This window comes from Mesocricetus auratus, unplaced genomic scaffold, assembly GCF_017639785.1.
Source record: "Mesocricetus auratus isolate SY011 unplaced genomic scaffold, BCM_Maur_2.0 Super-Scaffold_100014, whole genome shotgun sequence".
NCBI classification, from domain to species: domain Eukaryota; kingdom Metazoa; phylum Chordata; class Mammalia; order Rodentia; family Cricetidae; genus Mesocricetus; species Mesocricetus auratus.
Window position 1 is genome coordinate 27,150,472 of NW_024429197.1, and position 20,563 is coordinate 27,171,034.

A 20,563-nucleotide genomic window follows, 5' to 3' on the forward strand; every position below is an offset into this window, starting at 1 on the left:
TCCTTTTGCACGCAGTGAGGATTTAGCTCACACTTCCTGAGGTAGTGTGACTCTCTCCTCAGGATGGACTGCTTACAGCAACCTCTTTCCAGAGTACGCAGTGTGGACAGATTGGGGGGAAACCTGAGGAACTTCTTCATGCAGGTGACCAGAGACAGCAACATCTCTTTTGTCCCCTGCTGTGATGAGAGCAACATTTTACCTCTGTGGTCTTCCTCCTGCAAACACATAATTCCAGTCTACTTGTGAGAAGAAAAACATATAGACCTCATACTAATCCTACCTGAGAGACAGTTTGAAACTACCGAGGTCATTGCATATCCTCGAGGAAAGTCCAAGAAAGCATCAGTGCCAACTAGAGAGAGTTAAAGGAGACATGAAAATGATGGGCTGTGGTACCCACAGGGGATTGTGGAATAGAAAAAAAAGGCATTAGGAAGAAAATAAGGAGATGCAAGTGAAGTATGGCATTTAGATAACCGCAGCCTATAAATATTGGTTCATTAGTTGTGACAAATGGACCCTGTTAACATAAGATACTAACGATGGGGAAAGTTCATGTGAGGAACACTCAGTACCATCCTCAAATAATACTACAAATCAATGCTATTCTCCAGTCAAAGGTTTATTTCCAAAACACATTTGTTCAATGAACAAATGTGCAGCAATAAACACTGCACGGATATCTTTGTTCGCTTTATGAGGATTTTTGAGCAAACAGTCCCGCTCCTGAAGTCTGTTAAACATTGTCTGGGGCAGATCGCTTGCATGATCTCTTTGTTAACAATGCACTTGAACCGCTGTAAAGGCAGCCTCAGCCTACCCCCCAACTGAACCACCAGTGGCTAAATGAGAGCTTGGGTCAATGAGAAAAACAACAAAGCCTGCCCTCTTTGATGATGAGTCAGTGTTCCCATGCTCTCAAGCCCATCAGCCCCAAGCATGCTGCCAAAGGCCCACTATGCACCTGAGCTCAGCTTCTGCTGTAGTTGAGCAAATAAATGCAAGACTCTCTTCTGGGGTCAAATGCTGCAGCACAGACTAGAGTAGCACGGGTGCTTACAGACGACAGGTTGTGGGAGCTGGGGCAGTCACGGAAGACTTCCTGTAGGAAACAGGACCTAGTGAGTTCAGACTTTAGGGAGTGGTGTAACTAGAGCTGTGGAGTCACCCCGATGGGCTGGGGGGGGCTGGTAAATTGGGTTCAGGCCACTGAGTGAAGGCAGGACCGGAAATTAGGCTTTCAGACCTCAAAGTGTGTCTTCATTCTGCCTTTCCATACGCTGCTTGTGTCCTTGTCCCTTCCCCTCCTGACCAGTGAGCCTCCCAGGACAAGATGCTGTGTGCCTCATCGCGGCCTGGGCCACAGAGCCCTGCACATAGCAAGAGCTCACAACTAGTGGATGAAGACAAGAAGAAATTTAACAAGCAGACTATAAGCTAAGACACTGGGACTTTACCCTTCACACTACAGGGAGGCCTGCCAGGCTTGCAGAAACACCCACAGTCAGTCCCCCCACCTTGTCCCTGGTTTGTTTTCTTCATTTACCTTCCCAGACTTCTTACGAATCATTTGTGTACTTGTTTCCTGTCTGCCACCTCTCAGTCACTTGGCAAACATTGGCTGATTACTCGCCATGTGTCAGGTCTGTCCCAGGAACTAAGGATATGACAACGGGGACAAAAGTCTCTGTATTCATGGAGTTGACAGGGTGAGGAGCAATATGCAGGTAAGACATACAGGATGCCGACAGGTGGCGGGTGGTGTGGGAGAAAAAAGCTGTTCAAGGAAATAACTTGTCATTTTAAACAGAGCTATCGAGGGAAACTTCCTTTGAGTACCTGTAGGAGATGGAGGTGGGAATGTTTTCATTTGTACTCACTGACAGTTCCTGTCATGCAGCAGGCTTAAAAGAATTAATGATGGAAGGCGGCAGCAAGGTTAGTCCATTGTTCTTCCTCTGTCTTTTCTCCCTCCCCTCATTTTCTCCTTCCTTCCTCTCTTAGTCCTCACTCCCTCCCTTCCTTTCCTCCCTCCCTCCCTCCCTCCTTCCTTCCTTCCCCAGTGCTGGAGACAAAACCTAGGCCCTCTTTCACTATGTTGCAAGCACTTGATAAGCCTCATCACCAGTTCTAATTCATTTATTTTAATTAAAATTTTCAATTTGAGCAAATCATCAGTTCATACACAGTTAGAAGACATGATGCCCTACCTGGGATTGACATGTGAAGCAATCTTGTTTCTAATTTTTAAAATTAAAAAAGAAGATATGATGCCCTTTATTCCGTTTTCCCCAGTGGTGACACTTTAAACACCGCTACACAACATCAAAAACATTGGACACTGTTATAATCCACTGATTAGGTTCAGGTTTCACCAGTTTTATGGACCTTCATGAATGTGCAAGGCTGGCCCATTCAGTCCTAGGCAATTTTAATGGGCACTTTCTCTCCAATGTCCAAGTTATGGGGTCATTCAAAGGGGTAAGACCTGGAGAAAAAGCAGGGTGAAGCAACCATGGGTGATCAGCCTGCCTGAGCTCCACTTATCCCGGCAACCATCTTGAGAAGTCAGCCATATTCACCCTCATCTTACATAGGTGGAAACACATTTAAAACTCTTAGGAAGTCCCCACAATTGATGGGCAGAGACCTGACTGCCTCCTACCCAACTCTCCTTTCTGGGAGTTCCTTCTGAAGCTAAAACTATGCAGGATGGAAAAGAAAAACTTCAGAGAACTCAGAGAACAAGGGGAAAGGCAAGTTCCACGAGATAGTGCAGGGGTGAGGCAACCAGGAAGGGGTCCCTAAAGGTGCTTCTGGGGTTCTGAGTCAGTATCCACAGGGAAAACTAGGTGGGTCAAAAGAAGAGAAGCTGAAGGCCCAGCTCAGCTGCAATCTTATGTACCATCTGGGACAAACTGTACCCCTGGACTTCATATTCCTCACATGAAGACTGGGAATGGCCCCTCATTCCACCCACTGCTATCATGTCAGAGTCTGCATGCTTTGCCTCCAAATTTGTATGCTGAATCTAATGTGCAATGAGTGATGTCAAGAGGTTAGGTCTGGAGATGTGTGTAGCGATGGGATTAGGGCCTTTAAAGGGACTAAAGAGACCCGAGTTCACCGCCTTCTGCCACGTGAGCGCACGCATGCCATCTGAGAACCAAGTATGTCATGACAGACAGAGACAACTAGGTCTTGGACTTCCTAGCCTCCAGAACAGACAAAAATATGTTTCTGTTGTTCCTGAGACATCCAGCCCAGGCTATTCTGCTAATGTGACACAAACAGACACACACACACACACACACACACACACACACACACACACACACAGGGTTGTACACAACAAAGAAATGGAGAAGTGATTCTTTATAAAGCACAAATGCTAGACCAATTGCCAAAACCAGATAGAAGGAAACCAAGCCGACGGCCCAGCCTGTCTGCAGTCTATGACTAGGATGCCTGGCTGGCTTGCCTGGGATTGAAAACACAGAATTTAGGTCAGCACACATAGAGACTCTGGCTCTGTTTATAAGAAACAGAGAGTGTGTGTTCCTATTAAACGCCTTTGAATCCCAGAGAGAGTGGGAGACCCAGGGCTGTTTACGGCTTTGGATATTTACTTTTCTCATATACAAATCAGCTTGGGTGCCATCAGAACTGACGCCACCTCACACTGCGGCCCTCTGACGTCCTGGCTCCTCCCAATGCCTCACACATGGTTTGAATTTATTGGTTTTAGCAGATTTCATTTATATTGTGTGAGGATCGTGGAATGACCAGCAAACAGAAGCTCTGATCCATGCCCTGGAAAAAAACACAGAGGCATGAGGAAGAAGGCTATTGCGGAGGGCTGGGAAGATCCCTTCCATGCAAGAAGCAGCTCCCACTTACAGGACCGGCCACTGTGGAAGCAAGGAATCGGTGGGATGTCACTGTCTGCCTGGCCCCACCTGGAGATGGTCAGAGCATGAGAAGGGAGAATACTTGCAGTGGCTAGAGCCATCCAAAACCCTAAACACCTGGTGCCACAATGGAGCACACAGGTGACTGCTGAGCTTCTTGACTTTAAGAGCTGAACATCTGGAACCTCGGTGGTGCTGATGGGGGTAAGGTGAGGAGTTTGGGGCTTTCTGCTTTTTCACCCTCATACTCACAAGGTGATATGGAGATGTAGCTGCTGATTGTACACATAACCCCTGAGTATGTGTTTGCAGTCAAGCCCCGAGGGAATCTAACGTCATTAGGTAAGGTTCCTATCCTCAAAGAACTTGAGTCCAAATGGACAAATGGAGAAGTCAGGGCATAAACACAGAACAGACAAAATGCCACTCTCCAGTGGGGTCAGAGCCAACTGAGGAAGTGCTCTTTCAGGAGGGGTACGGTTTCGGGTTTCCCAATCTCACACCACTAAAGAGGCTCAGCTAAGAGAAAGCTGGCCTTAGTACACACCATCGGATTCATGACCAGCATGCTTCTCTTTGTGGATGGCAGGCCCTCCAGTGTCCTGCCTCTGCTCAGGCAGCATTCAACTCACTCCTATTTTGAACAGGTGACATGCCCCTCAACCTGCTATCAAACAAATCCTGTGAAACTCAGGGATTATGTGAGACCCTGCAGCTACGTTAGAAACGGTAGCCAGGCTTTCCTCCAATACCCTGTAATAAATAAGCATAGCTGTACTCATTCAGACACCAGCCAATCTAAGGGCAAATATGATGGAGAGTTCAGGAAGCTGGGATCCCCACTCTGTGACAGCAGTGGGCACATTCTTGTTCTAATAGATCAGGTGATGGGTTCTCACAGCACAGAGGCTTTCTCGGGCCTACGAGCTTGGGGATATACAGGCTACCCTGGGTGAGGTGCTCCAATCCAAAACCCATGAATAAATGAACCACTGAGTCAGTCATTAGCTGAAAGAAATCTGAATGGCAGAACACAATAGTAGGGACAATATTCCTGCCAATGCACCCAAGCCTAAGTCCAATTGCCAGGACTCCACAATGTGGCCACATGTGTCTTCCCGGGGCTTTCACCAGTGTGTTCTATGTGGTGAGTAGTGACTCACCTCAATCTGGATTAGCATTACCACCATCACCTTACCCCATACCTGCAGCTGCTTCTGAACCTGGGGATGGCCACTGGCCCTTCAGTGCTGAGATCAGGTGGCCTCAGACTAAAGCCAAGCATTCATGGCAGCAGGGGCAGAGAGGTTAGTGTTTACTATGTTCAGTGGAGCATCTGTAACCATAAAATCTGGATAACAGCCAGGCATTGGTGGCGCACGCCTTTAATCCCAGTACTCAGGAGGCAGAGGCAGGCGAATCTCTGTGAATTCGAGGCCAGCCTGGTCTACAACGCGAGTTCCAGGACAGCCTCCAAGACAATACAGAGAAACCCTGTCTCAAAAAACCAAAAAAGAAAATCTGAATAACAAGGATTCAGGCTCAGCCCCTTCAGGCTCAGCCCTATTGGAAGCAGCCATAGGACATCGAGATGACCTGAGCCCTAGTCAATCCCTCTGTAGGTGGTACTTACTAGTGACAGACAGTTGGGAAGTAGCATTCTGTGAAGCTACTTTGGCAGATTTCATAGAGAGTTCTCAGGGTGGCACTCTGTCACAATTTCTGACTTCTGTGCCACACAGTGCCTCAGGGCAGCGTCCTAGCCATCCACACGGCCGTTACAACGGATGTGCAGTGGTCAGGTCCTCTGCACTCTCGCCCTGAGCACACCTGCCATCCTTTGCCTGTGAGGCTCAGCCTCTACTCTTAGTCCCAAAGTCTAGATCCCTCACCCCTGTGCAGGCAAGCGGCCTCCCTGGCTCCTTCCTTGCCAGAGCTGCAGCCTGCCTCAGAACAATGGAACTCAGCAGTCTCTCAGCCCTCTGTCACTGCTCACACTTTCCTCCTCTGGAGCACAGGTCCTCTTTCCATGAGATGCCGAGAGGACAGTACAGGCTCTGCAGCCAGACTGGTATGGTTTCAACTCCAGACCCTCCGCTTATTTGCTGTGTGACTCCAGGTGAGTGAACAATCTCTCTGAGCCTTCTTCATGGCTCACGAAGTGGGATTAAATCTACCTGAAAGCTGCCTGGAAGATGGAGTGGGGCAGTGTGTATAAAGGCCCCGGGGTTTTTATTCTTCTCACTTCTGTTGTCGTAGCAACTCCTCCCCTCTCCACCAGCCCCACAGTCGTCTTGAACCCCAGAGCCTGGAAGTGAGTCTGGCACAGGGTAATTCCCAGGAGTACTTGCCAAGGAAGAGTGAAAACAGTGAATAGATGAAGCATATTTTAATAACTAATCCTGTCAACTAAGTATTTCCAGGATACATCTCTTTAGGAAAAAGCAAAACGGGAAACTCCACACGGCTGAGGACTGCTGAGAGCAGAGAGCTCTTGTTATTAAAGTCCCATCAGGCTTTGCCCCTGACCCTCCCGGGAACTCTGAGCTGATGCTGTTTGTTAATGTCCACTTGTCTAAGCAACGGAGATAAAGGATGATTAGACAAGAAAGAGTCCCCCTCCCCCGTCACCCTCATAACCCACACACAGCTGAGTCTCCAGCCTGAACTTCTCAAAATTCAGTCTGTCCCTGTCCTAGGGAACAAGCAGAGACCAGGCAAGACTGAGCCAGAATGGATTTAGTCAGACCTTTCATACCACTGACGGTCAGGACTGTGTGCTGCGGTGGTCAGACCACATAGCTCCCACCAGGCTGACCAAGCAAACACAGTGTGTGAGCATGGGAGACCAAGAACAGGGACAGAGAACTGTCTTTAGTGTTGGGTAGGCTTCCCAACCTCAGGACACAGGCAGCCTGAGAGGAGACCAGGAGTTCTAACTAAAATGACCACCAGACCACCTCAGCTAATACTCGCAGCTCACAGGCATCTCTGGGACTGCACGGTAACCTCTGTGGGGGCTGTGTGAGCCTCATGGTTTCCATCCAGTCAAAGCAGGGAGCTCCAGTCCAGCTTCTTGATTAAGGCATCAAATCTAGGTGTCCTCATTTGTATAAAGGTATCTATTCTCAGTTTCCTTAAAGATGGGGAAATACTGCCTCCCAGGACTGTTTTATGAATTTACTGTGATAAACCTGAGGCCTAGCACATAATAGAGAGTAAATCAGGGTGGCTATCCTGAGAACTGGAGAGAAAGGGGCAAAGATAAAGCAAGGGGGTGGGGTGGGAAGGATTTTCTCATGCCGCTTTCTACGCTTTCCATGCTGGCTCCTTTGCTTAACTGGCATCTTCTTCCTGGACCACCCTTTCCATTCCCATTCCTAAAAGCACTTCAAAGCCACCTCTACCCAGAGTCTGGCATTCCTTTCTCACCACCCTCCCAGCAAAACTATTCTGATGGAAGCCAAGGACATAAAATCACCTCCAAGACCAGCAGCTGGCCTCAGCATGGGGACTCAACTGCTGGGTCAACTAAACATCCCCGTGAGGATCAAGCACAATGACTGAGTGTTGTGACTGGAGGTGTCCCAAAGTATATCAGTGTACCCAGCCCGTGACCAGCCCACAGCCCTTCAACCTGCATAAAGAGCCTGATGCTCCAAAGTGGCCACAGTCTAGCAATGCCACAGCCACAGCACTGGGGGACACACCCGTAATCCCAACACCTGGTGCGAGTGACTGGAAAACACTTCTGATACCATTCCCGAGCTCAGTAACCACACTGTTGGGAGAGGGGGGGGGTGAAGATGCAAGGGGGAGGGGACTGGGGTGATGTCCTATCTGTTCTAGGACAGAAGGAGAAGCTCTAGAGACTGCATGCAACCAGGGCATAAACAGTTGGACAGATCATTGACAAGTAGACTTTTGTCGCTTGTCGAACTTATGGCCAACCACCTCGAAGAAAGGAACCTTATGGGAAATAAGGCTTTTACAATGAGCCAGATTCCTAATCGGCCTTTCTCCACTGTATCTTTATCTCTGAATAAGTCTTTCCAATGGGACCCAAGGCTTAAATGACTAAGAGCCTCACAGGCACATTTAGTCCATGGAGATAACGTAGAGCAAAAACTTTAAATGCCCCTGACAGGGCGGGAAAGGGCGGGACTGGATAGGGGGTGGGGGGACGGATGTGTTGGCTTTATCTTTGCACCAGGGATTTGGGGCAGGGCTGTACTCTCCTCTTCTGTGAAATGGAACTCAGAGGTTCCTCCTGGCTCCAGGAGGTGTCCTGCAGTCAGGAGTGTGTGTGTGTGTGTGAGTGTGTGTGTGTTGGGGGGGATGGGTACAATGTACGTCGTGTCCCCAAGCCTCACAGCAGGCTCATTTCTGTCTTCTCTCTACCTGAAAAAGGAAGCACCACCCCCCCCCCACATACACATATGTACACGCTTCAGCATAGGTGTTCTTCACGCCCACCTCTATCGCATATCATGTGCATGGTACAAGGGAGCTGGAAACATTTCTGAAAAAAAACCCTTCACTGATTGTGATTTTATAAATGAAAAATAAAATACTATACTACAGTACTCTAGACCAATCAGCCCTTACAGCATCCCATAAAGTTGACAGAAAAGGAAACCAAGACAAAGACAGACTGTATAATCTGCCTGGGGTTATTTGTGGTCTTAATAAGCACACCAAAGACTTCCCAATGAAAGGGGCTCCTGTCCCCTGGTGTGTAAAGTAACCTTAAGTAGGAATGAATATGGGGTTCTGAAGGTAAATTCTACCCGGATGCTACTGAAAATAAGGGAAAACCAGGGATCCTTATGCAAAGAACACAGTGTCAGGTCACAACAAATGAGAAGGAAACTTCCAATGCTTCTTCCTGACCTTCTTGACCCAGTGGGTGGGAAAGAGAGGAGTCAGAGAATAAAAGGTAAACACAAGTCTGGGTACTTCAGGACAGAGAGATGTACGTGTGCACTATCTGCCGGACGGGACGCTGCTGAGTGCTGGCAGGTTCCCCCAGGGACAGTAAGGAAGAAACAGCTCCAGCAACGGGTGTCAAGAACACAAATGCCAAGGTCAAGTCTGTCCTACAGAAATGGCTCTGGGGCCCAGGCACTTATGAGCCCCCTCTAATGACTTCCTGGCTCTCTTCAAAGGTAGCCATGCATTCAGAATGGGCCAAGTACAACTTACACATCAGTCCTTCCAAAACACAATGCTAGTGGCCAGCCACATTGTTGCACCTAAATGCAAACTGCTAAACTATGGTCATAGATACTATTCCATAACCCGGTGACCAAGGATAAGACTTTCTATGAAGCAGCTTTTGTTTGAAGAGCCCAGGATTTTAACAAGGACAGTCTGTTCAGGTGAGAGGGAGCTAGCTAGACATTAAAACTTGGGAAGGGGCCCTCAAGTAGCAGGGAACGTATAAGATGACGTGTGGCCATGACCAAGGACTATAGTGATAGGAGGGGAGAGAAAGTCTGTGCAGTTCAAGGTCACTGGAGCCCCAAACCATGAGGATCACGGAGGACCAGATTAGGTGTTTGGACATGAAAAGATGTTAGGGAGGAAGGAGCCTGGGGATGCTCTGGCACTTCATGTGGGGGGAGGGGGGAATCATAAATGGCAAACAAAGAAAAGAAAACAACAGAATATTCTAGGATAGAGAGTGATGAATCTAAGAGATCCATGGATGCTAGGGTCAGTGCTGAGGGCATGAGACAGCCTTGCCTTTTAGACAGTGTAGTCAACACTCAGTCACAGGCTACCCCACAGAGACTTCTGAACTGGAGTGTACTCAGCTCAATTCCGCAATCCCTTGTGAGTCCATGTTGGACTAGGTTAGAATCAGGAAAGAAAGTCTGCCCAAGTAATAAAGTCAAATATAGAAGTGGTGAAAGAATGTCATAAAATTCGATGAAGAATTCCTCGGAGGGCAACACTACATGTGGCACGGTCATAAAAGAAATCTCTGGGCCAAGTCTTCACCAGTTCAGACCTGACAGCATTCTCGGAAGACTTCCTGGAAGAGGTGCAGCTTTGAGCTGAGCCTTGAAAATCAAAAACTGGGGGAGTCAGAAGCGGGAGAGAAAAAGTAGGAAATTCCTGGAGAGGGAGGGGGCCCAGCAGAAGCCACTGTGCTTCCAAGCTTGGGGCAGGACATACTACACAGACTTAGAAGCCTACGGATCCTGGAGGAGCAACCTGGCGAGACGGCTTGGCAGCCAGGGAGGAGAGCTGAAGGCTGGGCCACCGGCTGCCTGTGGATTAAGTGTGTGGACAGAGAGCCAGTGATGGGAGATAAAAGGGAGTGAAGTGGATAATATTTAGAAGCAAATTCAAGGGGGGGGGGGGGGAGCTTCAGCCGTTGGGCTGGCAGCTGCGGGTGCTTGCCAGCATTCTTCAGTTTCCTCCCTAAGAAAGCTGCTTTACCAGGCAACCTCTTTCTGGCTTTGAGAGAAGTCCAAATGGGAACTATTAACAAAGGCACGCGCTCAGTTTTATCTCCATCAGAAAGTGCTTTGGCGGTAAGGAAGGCTTTCTCTGGGCTGGGGAATGGAGAGCGGCTTGGGGGAAGGAGATCAGACATGCTTGCACATGGGGCTTCTTGGAATTCTTGAGAAATGGCCCTTTCCAACTCCAAGATTTTAGAAGTCTGTGTTGATGAGCTGAAAATGCTTCAAAGCTAAGAGGCTAGGATTTCATGACGTGAAGATTCTTCCGGTCCAAAAAATGTCTCAGAGCTGAAGGGTCTAAGATTTCACCATTCTCTGGCTCTCTGAGCCACAGAGTTAGGGCTCCTGGGTAGAGAAGTCCTGAGCCTGGCAGTTTTGCTGTGAGTTTCTGATTCAAGCATTATCACCTCTGGCTTTGGGCACTCAGGGTCCTTTGACGGAGGTGTCTACACTGTCCTGTGCTTCTGCTTCTGGGTCTGCCACCCGATATGAAGGTTTGGATCAATCAGGTCACAGAGACAAGACAGTCAGAGCCTGTAGCATCAGCAGGGCCTGGTTTTGCAAATTGCCACCTGGACCCAGAAACAATCTATGTGTACATATGAGACAGGGTCACTGGAGGGACTGCCCCAACATGTGGCAGACATTCCCAGAACAGCTCCTGGCCACAGGGTTGTGAATTGGGGTAGGCACAGCATGGGTGGTGGGCTGATGTATATGAAACACTACTTTCCAGACCTAATTTTAGAGCTACATGAGCTATGCTGAATCAACCCTTGACCAAGAATGTCAGAGAGCAGGCACTTCGTGTGGCCTGAGGTCTGCTCAGGATATCCAGTATCCCAAGGAGAGCGCTGAGCTCTCACAGGAGGCCAGCTGAGGAGTCCAGCAATGTGGACTGGAGGGTTGCCTGCTGCAGACGCTCTAAGAGGCCCCAGCTCTCAGGAACAGGCATTCTTGGAGAATCTGAGAGATAGTGACTGGTTCTGAAAGCTTTTAGACACCAGCAGAAGGAAGAGCAGGGTCTCCCGTTATGCAGGGTAAAGAAACAGGATGCAGGAACCGCTAATATTCAGGATACTGTGAGGCTGAATTTTCCATTCTGTAAGACAGGACTAGTAACAGCCACCTTCCAGGGTACAAAAGCAACACATACTCCTTCCTAGGTAATGAGCTCTCAGCAGGCAAAACCCTATGCCATTCATTCCCAGGTCCCTGGCCCAGATCCTGCACTGTGACTGCTGTGGTTAATGAGTGAAAAGGTGAAGGAGGGGATCCTTAATGAAGGAGAGGATCAAGCCCGGGCAGGGGTCAAGCGGGCTATGCCACACCGACTGAGAGTCTCTCTCTGCTCTGCAGACTAGCAGGAGGATCCCTCATCCTCACCCCACCTCCAGGAACCACCAGCTTCCTGACAGGTAGGCATTAACCATGATCCACCAAGGACAAGCCTCCCGACAGATAAGTCAGGCTTAAAGCTGTGGTGAGGGTTGGCTCGGGCCTTCTAAGTTATGGGGCCACACATGTGAGTTACAGAGGGCACTGAGTTGGCACTGGAAACTGTCTAGCCCAATACTGCCATGAACGAAGGAGACAAGTTAGGCTCGTGGAGGGAAACTGATTGGTGTGAAGTCATTGGTAAGGCAGAAATGGAGTGCTTGCCTTGAATCAGAACTCCCCATGCTATGTATCCAATGTCTGTGTCTCTCCAAAATTCATATGCTGACACCTAACCCCCAGACTGACCAATTAAGGGTTGGTAGGACTCTGAGAAGAGACTGGCTCACAATGTCATAGGAAAGAGGCCTGAGGGAAGCCACTATTCTCTCTTGTCCCTTGCTACCGTGATAGGGTTCTGAGAAGTTCCATCTATGAAGAATGAACCTTTATCACATACTAAATCTCCGGGTACCATGACCTTGACCTTCACAGTCTCCGGAATCGTGGACAGTGTTTATAAAGGACTTATATAAGGTGTCTTGCCATAGTGTCTCAGAGGGATGAAGATAACTAACTTGATGATTTTTTTCTATTTTGTGTTCCTATAGGAAGCAATGCAGCTGTTAAAGTTTATGAGAGAGGATTCACTGCTGCAGTTTGTGTAACCTACCTTCATACATTCACCCCACCATGCTGCTTTACAGAAGGGGATAAAGGAAGCACATCATAGTTGCTGACCATCGCTCATTCATCATTCTGCAAATATTTATAACGCACTTCCTACCTGTTGATGAGCAAGACACAGATAACACTATATGTCAACTCGGAAGGTCTTTCTGAGCAGGCTAAGCTTCAACTGGGGGCTATTTTCATAATAGTTCCAAGTGAAACTGGTGATGAATTCCAGGGAGATGGTACCCAGAATGTCTTTGGGAACTCCTCTTTTAAAATTATCTTAAGATTCAATTTACAATCTAGAGAAAAAAGTTTCAGTACTTTTAAATTACTTTTCTTTTGTATTTCATATTTTACTTTATCAATAATGATACACCACACACACACACCTATACATGCATGTTTGCATACATACATACATACATAGACACAAATTCACCAGATAACGTCATGAACTATGAAAAAACAAAATCAGTCCACCTTGGAAACACCTAAAGAGTATGGGTGTTAGCAATGGACATTCCTGAGTCCACTGAGTCTGTCTATGTAACCACAGGCAATGATGCAGCTTTTTCAAGTTTCAATTTACAATAAGAATGACAATAATGTTTGTAGTCCTTCCCTGGGGACTAGAGTTAATATCCTTTGGGGTCCAGTGCTGCGCCCAGCACAAATCAGCAACTGATTCTGTGATTTCTAACTCCCGGAGGAAGAGATCGAAGAATTGTATGAACATCTTGTGCACTTTTAGCAGGTATGCTCCAGCCATTGGATAGCACCAGTGCCCGCTGGTAAAACCCAGAAATGGACGCAACAGCATGATCCTTGTTCTCTTACCAAACCTGGGAAGACCGTCTAACTCAAGTGTTCTCAACCAGTGCCTCCACCATATAGTGTGAATGGGCAGAAGTAGCCAAAGACCTGAGAGTCTTGCAGTCGTTCTCAACCTTCCTGATGCTGAGACCCTTTAATACAGCTCCTCATGTTGTGGTGACCCAACCATAAAATTATTTTCATTGCTACTTCATAACTGTAATTCTGCTACTGTTATGTATTGTAATGTGATTTTTTTTTTGAAACAGAGGTTTGTCAAGAGGTTGCCGTCCTCAGGCTGAGAACCGCTGCCCCAGAGGGAGTAGTGGCAATCAGTACCAGTCCCTGGAAGCAGCAAGCGGAGCCATTAAGGATCTCCATGTTCTAAGACTGCCATAAGATCTGGCCTAAAGGCTCAAGCATCCTAGACTCCCAAAAGCAGGGGCTTGTCACCATCACATTTTCTGTAGCACTAGGGGTTGAATCTAGTCCCTAAGTACTTAGTGTGCAGTAAGTTCCTACTGCTGACATATATCCCTAGTCCTCTTTTTACTCTTGAACTTTGACGCAGGGTCTCACTAAGTTGCCTGGGCAGACTCCGTAAGTAGGCTTGAACTTGTGATCGCCTGTGCCGGCTTCATGAGGAGATGCAATTATGGGACTGTGCCAACAGGCCTGACTCTCCACCGCCCCTCCCATAGTCCAGCTTCGCTTTGCCGGGCAGAGGTTGGATAGAGGCTGGAAGAATGGCATGCCCGCTTCTCCAGTTGCTCTTTTTCCCCGGCCATGGAGCCCACTGAGACTCTACCAAGTACAGAGATTACACGTAGGAAGTTCTTCAGTCATGTATAGCTCCCACAGACTGACTCTGTTCCTTATTAGCCATGTGGCCTTGGGCAAGTCATTCGACCGAACTTGGTGCCCACCTGAGAAAGCCAAAGGGTTACAAGGAGAATTCAGTGAGATGGGAATACATGTGCAGCTCCCTGCTGGGTGCCCGGCACGTGCAACTGATTAGAATGGCCCTACGGAATGTCAGGGCTGGAAGGGACTTGAAAGATGACCTAATCCTGGTGTCTGGTTTCATAGGCAGAGTCAACTGAGCACAGGGAAAGGAACTGACTTGCCCAAGGTCACATGGCAAACCCTTGGTGATACTGAATCTAGCTAGCACCTTGAGTTTATTTTCGAAAGCAAAGGTCAAAACCTGTCATGAGACCTGCTTGCTCTTCCTGCAAGCTGAACGGTTACCAGCTTTCAAAGCTCCCCGTGTCCCCCTGCTCCATAAGCCCAATTTAAACTTTCCTTCTTTACTTGTCAAGCAAAAATACACATTTCTACCAAGGGAAAAACATACATAAAATGCTTCAAGACATTAAAATTAAAACTAAAATCTCCAGCCTTAGCATAAAAGTAGTCTTTTAAGCTTTTTCCTCATCTTCCTTGCTTACTGCCCACCCCCAATTTTGCAATAACAGCAATGCTTCGAGGAAAGAAAGAATAAAAAATCTGATGCACATAACAGATATTTCGGTACAATAACGCATCACAGATGTGCCTATCAAACTGTGTATGCATGTATGCACGCAATTTTACTGAGAAGGCAATTGCATTTCTGACTGTCAGGTTGAGGATCCCTAATGAACTCTGCCCAGGTTCTGGATTCCTACTTGTCCCAGTTAGCCTGTTGCTGCCCAGAAGGATGAAGGAGAGGTTTCATCACCTCCCTCCAAAATGATATCAGGACAAATTGGTGCCGTCAGGCTCTTGGGCAGGTGGTGAAGGGTGTGCAGATTAGGAAATGAGAGGATTCCTGTTTTCTTTTGCCTGAGATTTGTTTTCTACAGCCCTTTCAAGAAGCTGGACCCAAGAACAATTTGAAGAGCGGGCCCAGGCTGGTGGTGGGGTGGGAGTGTTTTTGCAACAGAAACTGGAGTCTGTTTGATCTTCAAACATGGGCTTTGGAGATTGTCAGCGGGCTCCTTGCTGGCCGATGAACGGTTCTCAGTAACTTTTCCTAAAACATAAGCTCACACACTTTGCAGCAAATGTTTTCAACCCACCAGAGCCGTCATTTGGTTGAACAGCAGTGTTTCCAGACCCCCGAAGAAAGATAGTTTTGTTGTTTTAAGAGAGACAGATTAAAGCCAGGGATTGTTTAACCAGAGAGCTCCAATGCTCCCTCCAGCCCTCATCAGGTTCCTCTGTGGTTGGTACAAAGAGGGTGTCGAGAGTGACAGTGGATCCTCCACCTCCCCAAAACTAAAATAGATATCTATGGAGGTTAGATGAGAGGAATATGGGCAGAGAGGCCGCCCACAAAACTGCCTCCAAAATGAGATGGGCGGGCGGTGAGTGCTGGGGGCCCCTGGACCACTGATAATATCAGCTCACGGGGCTGGCAAAGGGGAAGTGCTTCAGAAGAGGAGAGCCGCTCTGTTCAGAGGGCTCCCGCACTGAGGCATAGAATACACAGGATTTTCCCCGTGGAGATGGAGGCAGGCGTAGTCAGAACCCTGCGGGGCGTGACTAACTGCCCCAATATTCCTGCCACCGGGCCCTCTGGGTAAGGACTCCACAATTATGGGAGAGCCAGCAGGAGAACTCACAAACCCGCCTTTCATTTGGCCGGCAAATCAATCTGGCTTCTTACCTCCCTGGGGACAATATTGCATTTCCCCTGGAAAAACAAAGGCCAGAGATCTCGGAAGGGGGAATCAGCTTCAGCAGCCGTTTCCCTGGTGAGGAGCTTGCAACATCTCTGGAGCAATTGGGTCTGATTCCAGGGACAGAGTTTGGGGTCTAGTCATTTTATGAGTCTATCTCCTTAATGATGAGCACACACGTCTTGAGGCCACATTTCACTTAGAGCATCAACCCAGACCCCGTATTGGGGCCCCCTTTTAAAAGTCACAAGCAGGGAGTTCCCATCCTGGGTTGACAGCCTTGTTCTCTAGGCACAGATGTGAACTTATTGTTCCCAGGGCTTCGGAGTTGAGTTTGGAACCAGTGAGTTGAGAATGACCTCTGTCCACAGAGACAGGCTTTTAAAGACATTTTTGCTGGATCAGGTCTCTTGACAGCCAGAGACTTTAAACCTCTTAAGCCCCTCCCTTCTCCCCTGCTCCCTAGGTTCAGAAATCAAAACTGTCAACCTTAAACAAACACATTTCTCTGAAATTATTTCCCTAAAACTCTCCTCACTGACTGGATCTTCCTCCAGTCTTAAGGCGGCAACTAGCTCCTGAGTCGTAGACCTTAGCAAAGGCCCCAAGGATCTGTGAAGAACTTGGCGTTAACCAGCAAACTAGTTCTAGTGGAGGCCAAGCCCACAATACCTCCCCTGCCAGCACAGCCTAGGCTCCATGTCCTCTGCCTCTGTGTGGTTTCTAAGCAGACACACTCACAGGCGAGTGTCCAAACAACCTCAGGACAGCCTCAGGCTCCAAGTCCCCAGGGCCTGGGGAAGCCTGCTGCAAATGGGCTCCCCCTTTCTGTTTTGTATCACTGTGATGCTCCCGGGGAAATTCTTTCTGCTCAGGCAAGCACAGCAGGTGGGGAGTGGATATCCCCAACAGGGAACCACTGAAATGGAAAGAAACACCCAAACTTTGGCACGTAGTAGTAGTTTCCCCTGACCCCAACAAAGCAGCCCAGGGCCAGAGAGATGCTTTTGCTTGGTGCAGAGAGTGGAGGGTGGAGGGTAGAGGGGGATGGGACCTGGCTCTGCCTGTCTGCTGGAGCATGACAAAGATCAGAGACCAGGACCAAGACACTTATGGCTAGGCTGGCACTTGGGTTCCTACCTGGGAGAAGTTGAGCCCGTTGAGAGGATGGCACTGCTCCTCGACCCGCTCCACGGCCCCGGTGCTCTTCTTCATCTTCTCAGCCTGCTGGGCCAGGTAGAGGTCCAGCACAGGAACACCCCTGGAGCGCACATCTGTCTCTGTGAGTGAGTTCACCATGAGCATCACCCACACTGGCCTCTTGCGCTCCCAGTTGCCAGCGATGGCATTGAACAGGTAGTCAGCATACAGCCCTTTGCCACGCTGGGCCGGTGTCATCCATGAGGGCAGCATCAGCTTCACATAGTCCAGGTGGCGCTTCAGGCGCCAGTAGAGCTCTCTTGGCAGCACATCCTGCAGGTTCTCCCCGTGGGGCAGCAGCTGGCAGCTGGCCAGTGCCGAGATGGTGTAGGGATCTGTCAGATCCAGCTCAAAGTAGACACGGGTGCTGGCCTGGAAGGCTGCTTTGGAATTGTCAGGGATGAAGTCCCAGACTCGGGTATATGGAACGTGGATGGTGCCAAACAAGTAGGCTGGGGGATGGCGCCGAATAGTCCACAGGAAGGAGTTTAGGTCCCTCTGCTACAAGGAGAGAGGAGAGGAGGGGCAGATCAGTGAGGCCAAAGGTAGCAGACCAGAGCCAGAGTTGGCACAGCGAGGTGGCAGGGGTACATGGGGCCAGAAGACAGAGGCCCACTGGCAAGGGCTTTGCAAGTTAAAAGCTCCACATTCAAATGCTGGCTTTGCCCTATCTTTATCGAATAATTTTCAGTCCATCATTTCACTTCCAACAGACTCAGTTTCCTCTTCTGTAAAATGGGGCGGGGGGGGGAGAATGGAAGTTATTGGTAGGACTGAAAAACAGAACATACCTATCTGAAGCCCTCAGAGTGGTGCCAGGCACAGAGGAAGTGGGCAATGAAGGGAGGCTCGCTTTATGACTGGCTTTCACTGTGAAAGCCAAGGGCTGCCACACCACCTGAGAACATTCATGCTTGGCCAAGCCAAACCTTCACCAGTAGTGTTTCATGTAGAGGGTGGGGAGAGGGGGACCAAGAGTCCTGCTCTGGCAAGAAAAGAGGAAGTCATATAACTTTTAAATACAGCCATTAGAAGACACATGCCAAGAGCACTCTGAAAGCAGAACACCTATTAAAAATAGCACACCTATTTCAACAGTCACTTCCCATTCATCCGGGTGGGTAAGGTTTTCTTCTTGGAGGGCACGTCTGGGGTGTTAGCTACTTTGCTCCACTCGCTGAGGCCAAAGATGAGAAAGTGTTTTAAAACCTTGCAAAGCCAAATCAAGTCTCAATTTCTGGTTTGAGAGGAGAGGATTCCATAGAATTACCCTCAAGAAATACACCTATTCGGGGTGCTTTGCAGACTTCCCCACCAAAGGATACCTGTTTTTCCATCACCAGGTCTGTCATTTTCTGTGACCTAGGCACACACTAGGGTTGTGTGCCTTGAGCAGGGGCACACACACCAGGGCTATTTTTCTAGTACCGATTAAGATTTAGAAAGACACAGAAGCTAGGGGACTGTTATTTCTCTCAGGCAAAGCCACTTTGCATCTAGAAAAGTCCCTGGGGTGATCAGTGACCAGTGATTTAAGGTCAAGTCATAACACTTTCCTACCTGATTCTGACACAATTGAAAAGTATTCATTTTGGGTGGTGGAAACAGTACCTTATTTTTACCATCAAGATTTGTAAATCTGAATGCACAATGCACAGTGCATTCCAGCTAGCTGTGGTTTCTTGTACACAGGGGCTGGCTGCTAGCTGTGCACCTTGCCCATGGCCAACCTATGCTCTGCTACTAGGGCAGCCCAAGAGGACCCTGCAACAGTGTTCTGGTCTCCTGGCCTCCAGTTCAGGGTGATTGCCAATTCATTAATCTCTATTTGAAGAGAAGGACGTTAAGAGAAAATCATGAGATTCCATGGTTGAGGAGGAAAATTGGGAGAAGCAGCAACTACTTGACCCCCTCTGGGAATAAGAGACAAGCATGTTCATTCTGTCATTTCTGTTTCTCTCCTTTGGACTCCTACCCTTTAAGAAACAGAGGCATTTGGGACAATAGGTGCTGGGTGGGGTCTGGGGTACAGAGCGAGAGCCCGGGGGCGAAGAGGGGGCGGCCTTGGGTCAGAAAAAGGACCAGGGAGAGAGAGGGAAGCCCAGGCAGGGGTGTGTGAATAAAACACCAAAGGATTGCTAGAGTGTAGAGAAGGTCAAGGTGTGTTGGGAAGAAGTCAGAAGTAGGCAGAAAGAGACCAAAGGGTAAAGACAAGATAAAAGACAGGAGAGTCAGAAGCGGGCACAGAACGGGAAAACGTCTAACCAAGACCAAAAGTCTAGAGAAAACTGTCCGCAAGTGAAAGAAGGAACCATCTGGGCTGGGCTGGCTCAGCGTTGGAGCCCCAGAGGACAGATGCTAGGGAAAGAAGTCCAGGCTGTGCCCAGAGGGCAGAGGTGGAGCAAGTAGGCTAAAGAAGGCAGGTCCCAAACCATCGCCCCTCGGGCTAGAGTGCCCAGACAGGCAGGAGAGTGGCGGGGCTGGCGCTCGCTCACCGATCCGGGCGGCCGGCACTGTCCTCCGTCCGGGGGTTGCGGGCGGGCGCGGGCGGTGGCGAGGAGGGCGGCAAGCAGCGGCCCCGCCAGGGCGGCGTGCATCCTGCCCCGGCCCGCGGGATGCGGGGGACCCTCCTGGGCAGCGCCCCCTTAGCAGGGCGGGGAGCCCCCAGCTGGGCACCGAGGATCTTCTGGAGCTCAGGGCTCCAGGCGCGAGATGCTGGGAGCCCGCTGGGGCGTGGCTGGATGTCCCTGTCGGACCTGGGGGTCCCTCTGGGGCGGGGCTCCGTCTGTTGGAAGAGGGGGATCCTCTGGGGCGGGGCCCCCTCACCAGGGCGCTCAGCCGGGTTGGCCAAGCCCAGGAATTCTGCGAGCGCACAGGGGTCCTGGAGCGCGTGGCGGTCCTGGAGCCCCGTCAGGGTCCAGGGGTACTCGGGGCTCCTGGGGCAGTCCCGAGATCCCGGGGTGAGCGGGGGATCTCGGGTTATGCTGGGCACCCGGGGCGCGCAAGGGTCCCAGGGGTGCGCGGCGCTCCAGGGGGCGCGCAGTGGGACAAGTGCGGCGGAGGGCGCGGCGGGGCGGGGGTCGGCTCTGAGGTGCCCGGCTACCCCCGAGCCCGGCTCAGAGGGGCGGCGGGCGGCCGCGCGGCCGCTGCCCGGGCTCCGCCATGCTGCTCCGCGGCCGGGAGGGAGGGAGAGAGGAGGGCGGGAGAGCGGCGCGGAGCCGGGCCGGGCGGGGGGCTGGGGCCGCCGGGCGGGGGAGGGGAGGACCCGGCGCGGGGGGCCGGGGGCCGGGGCCGCGGCGGGCCGGGCCGGGCCGCAGGGAGTCGGAGCGAGCTCGGCGCCGGGGCGCGGCGAGGCGGGGTCTGCCGGGCATGGCAGGCGCTC

The 20,563-nt window shown here is 50.0% G+C and overlaps 1 protein-coding gene across 1 annotated transcript in view; it reads right to left on the minus strand.

Annotated features, from left to right (window-relative positions):
* The window catches only part of Trabd2b (TraB domain containing 2B), a 198,122-nt gene extending 177,824 nt beyond the window's left edge, over window positions 1–20,298 (minus strand). The window contains exons 1-2 of the mRNA XM_005072097.4: window positions 19,677–20,298; window positions 17,122–17,682 (exon numbers count right to left, since the gene is read on the minus strand). Coding sequence (XP_005072154.1) covers window positions 17,122–17,682; window positions 19,677–19,778 — 663 coding nt within the window. The 5' untranslated portion in view covers window positions 19,779–20,298. The remainder of the gene's footprint in view (window positions 1–17,121; window positions 17,683–19,676) is intronic.
* Window positions 20,299–20,563: the final 265 nt, after the last annotated feature.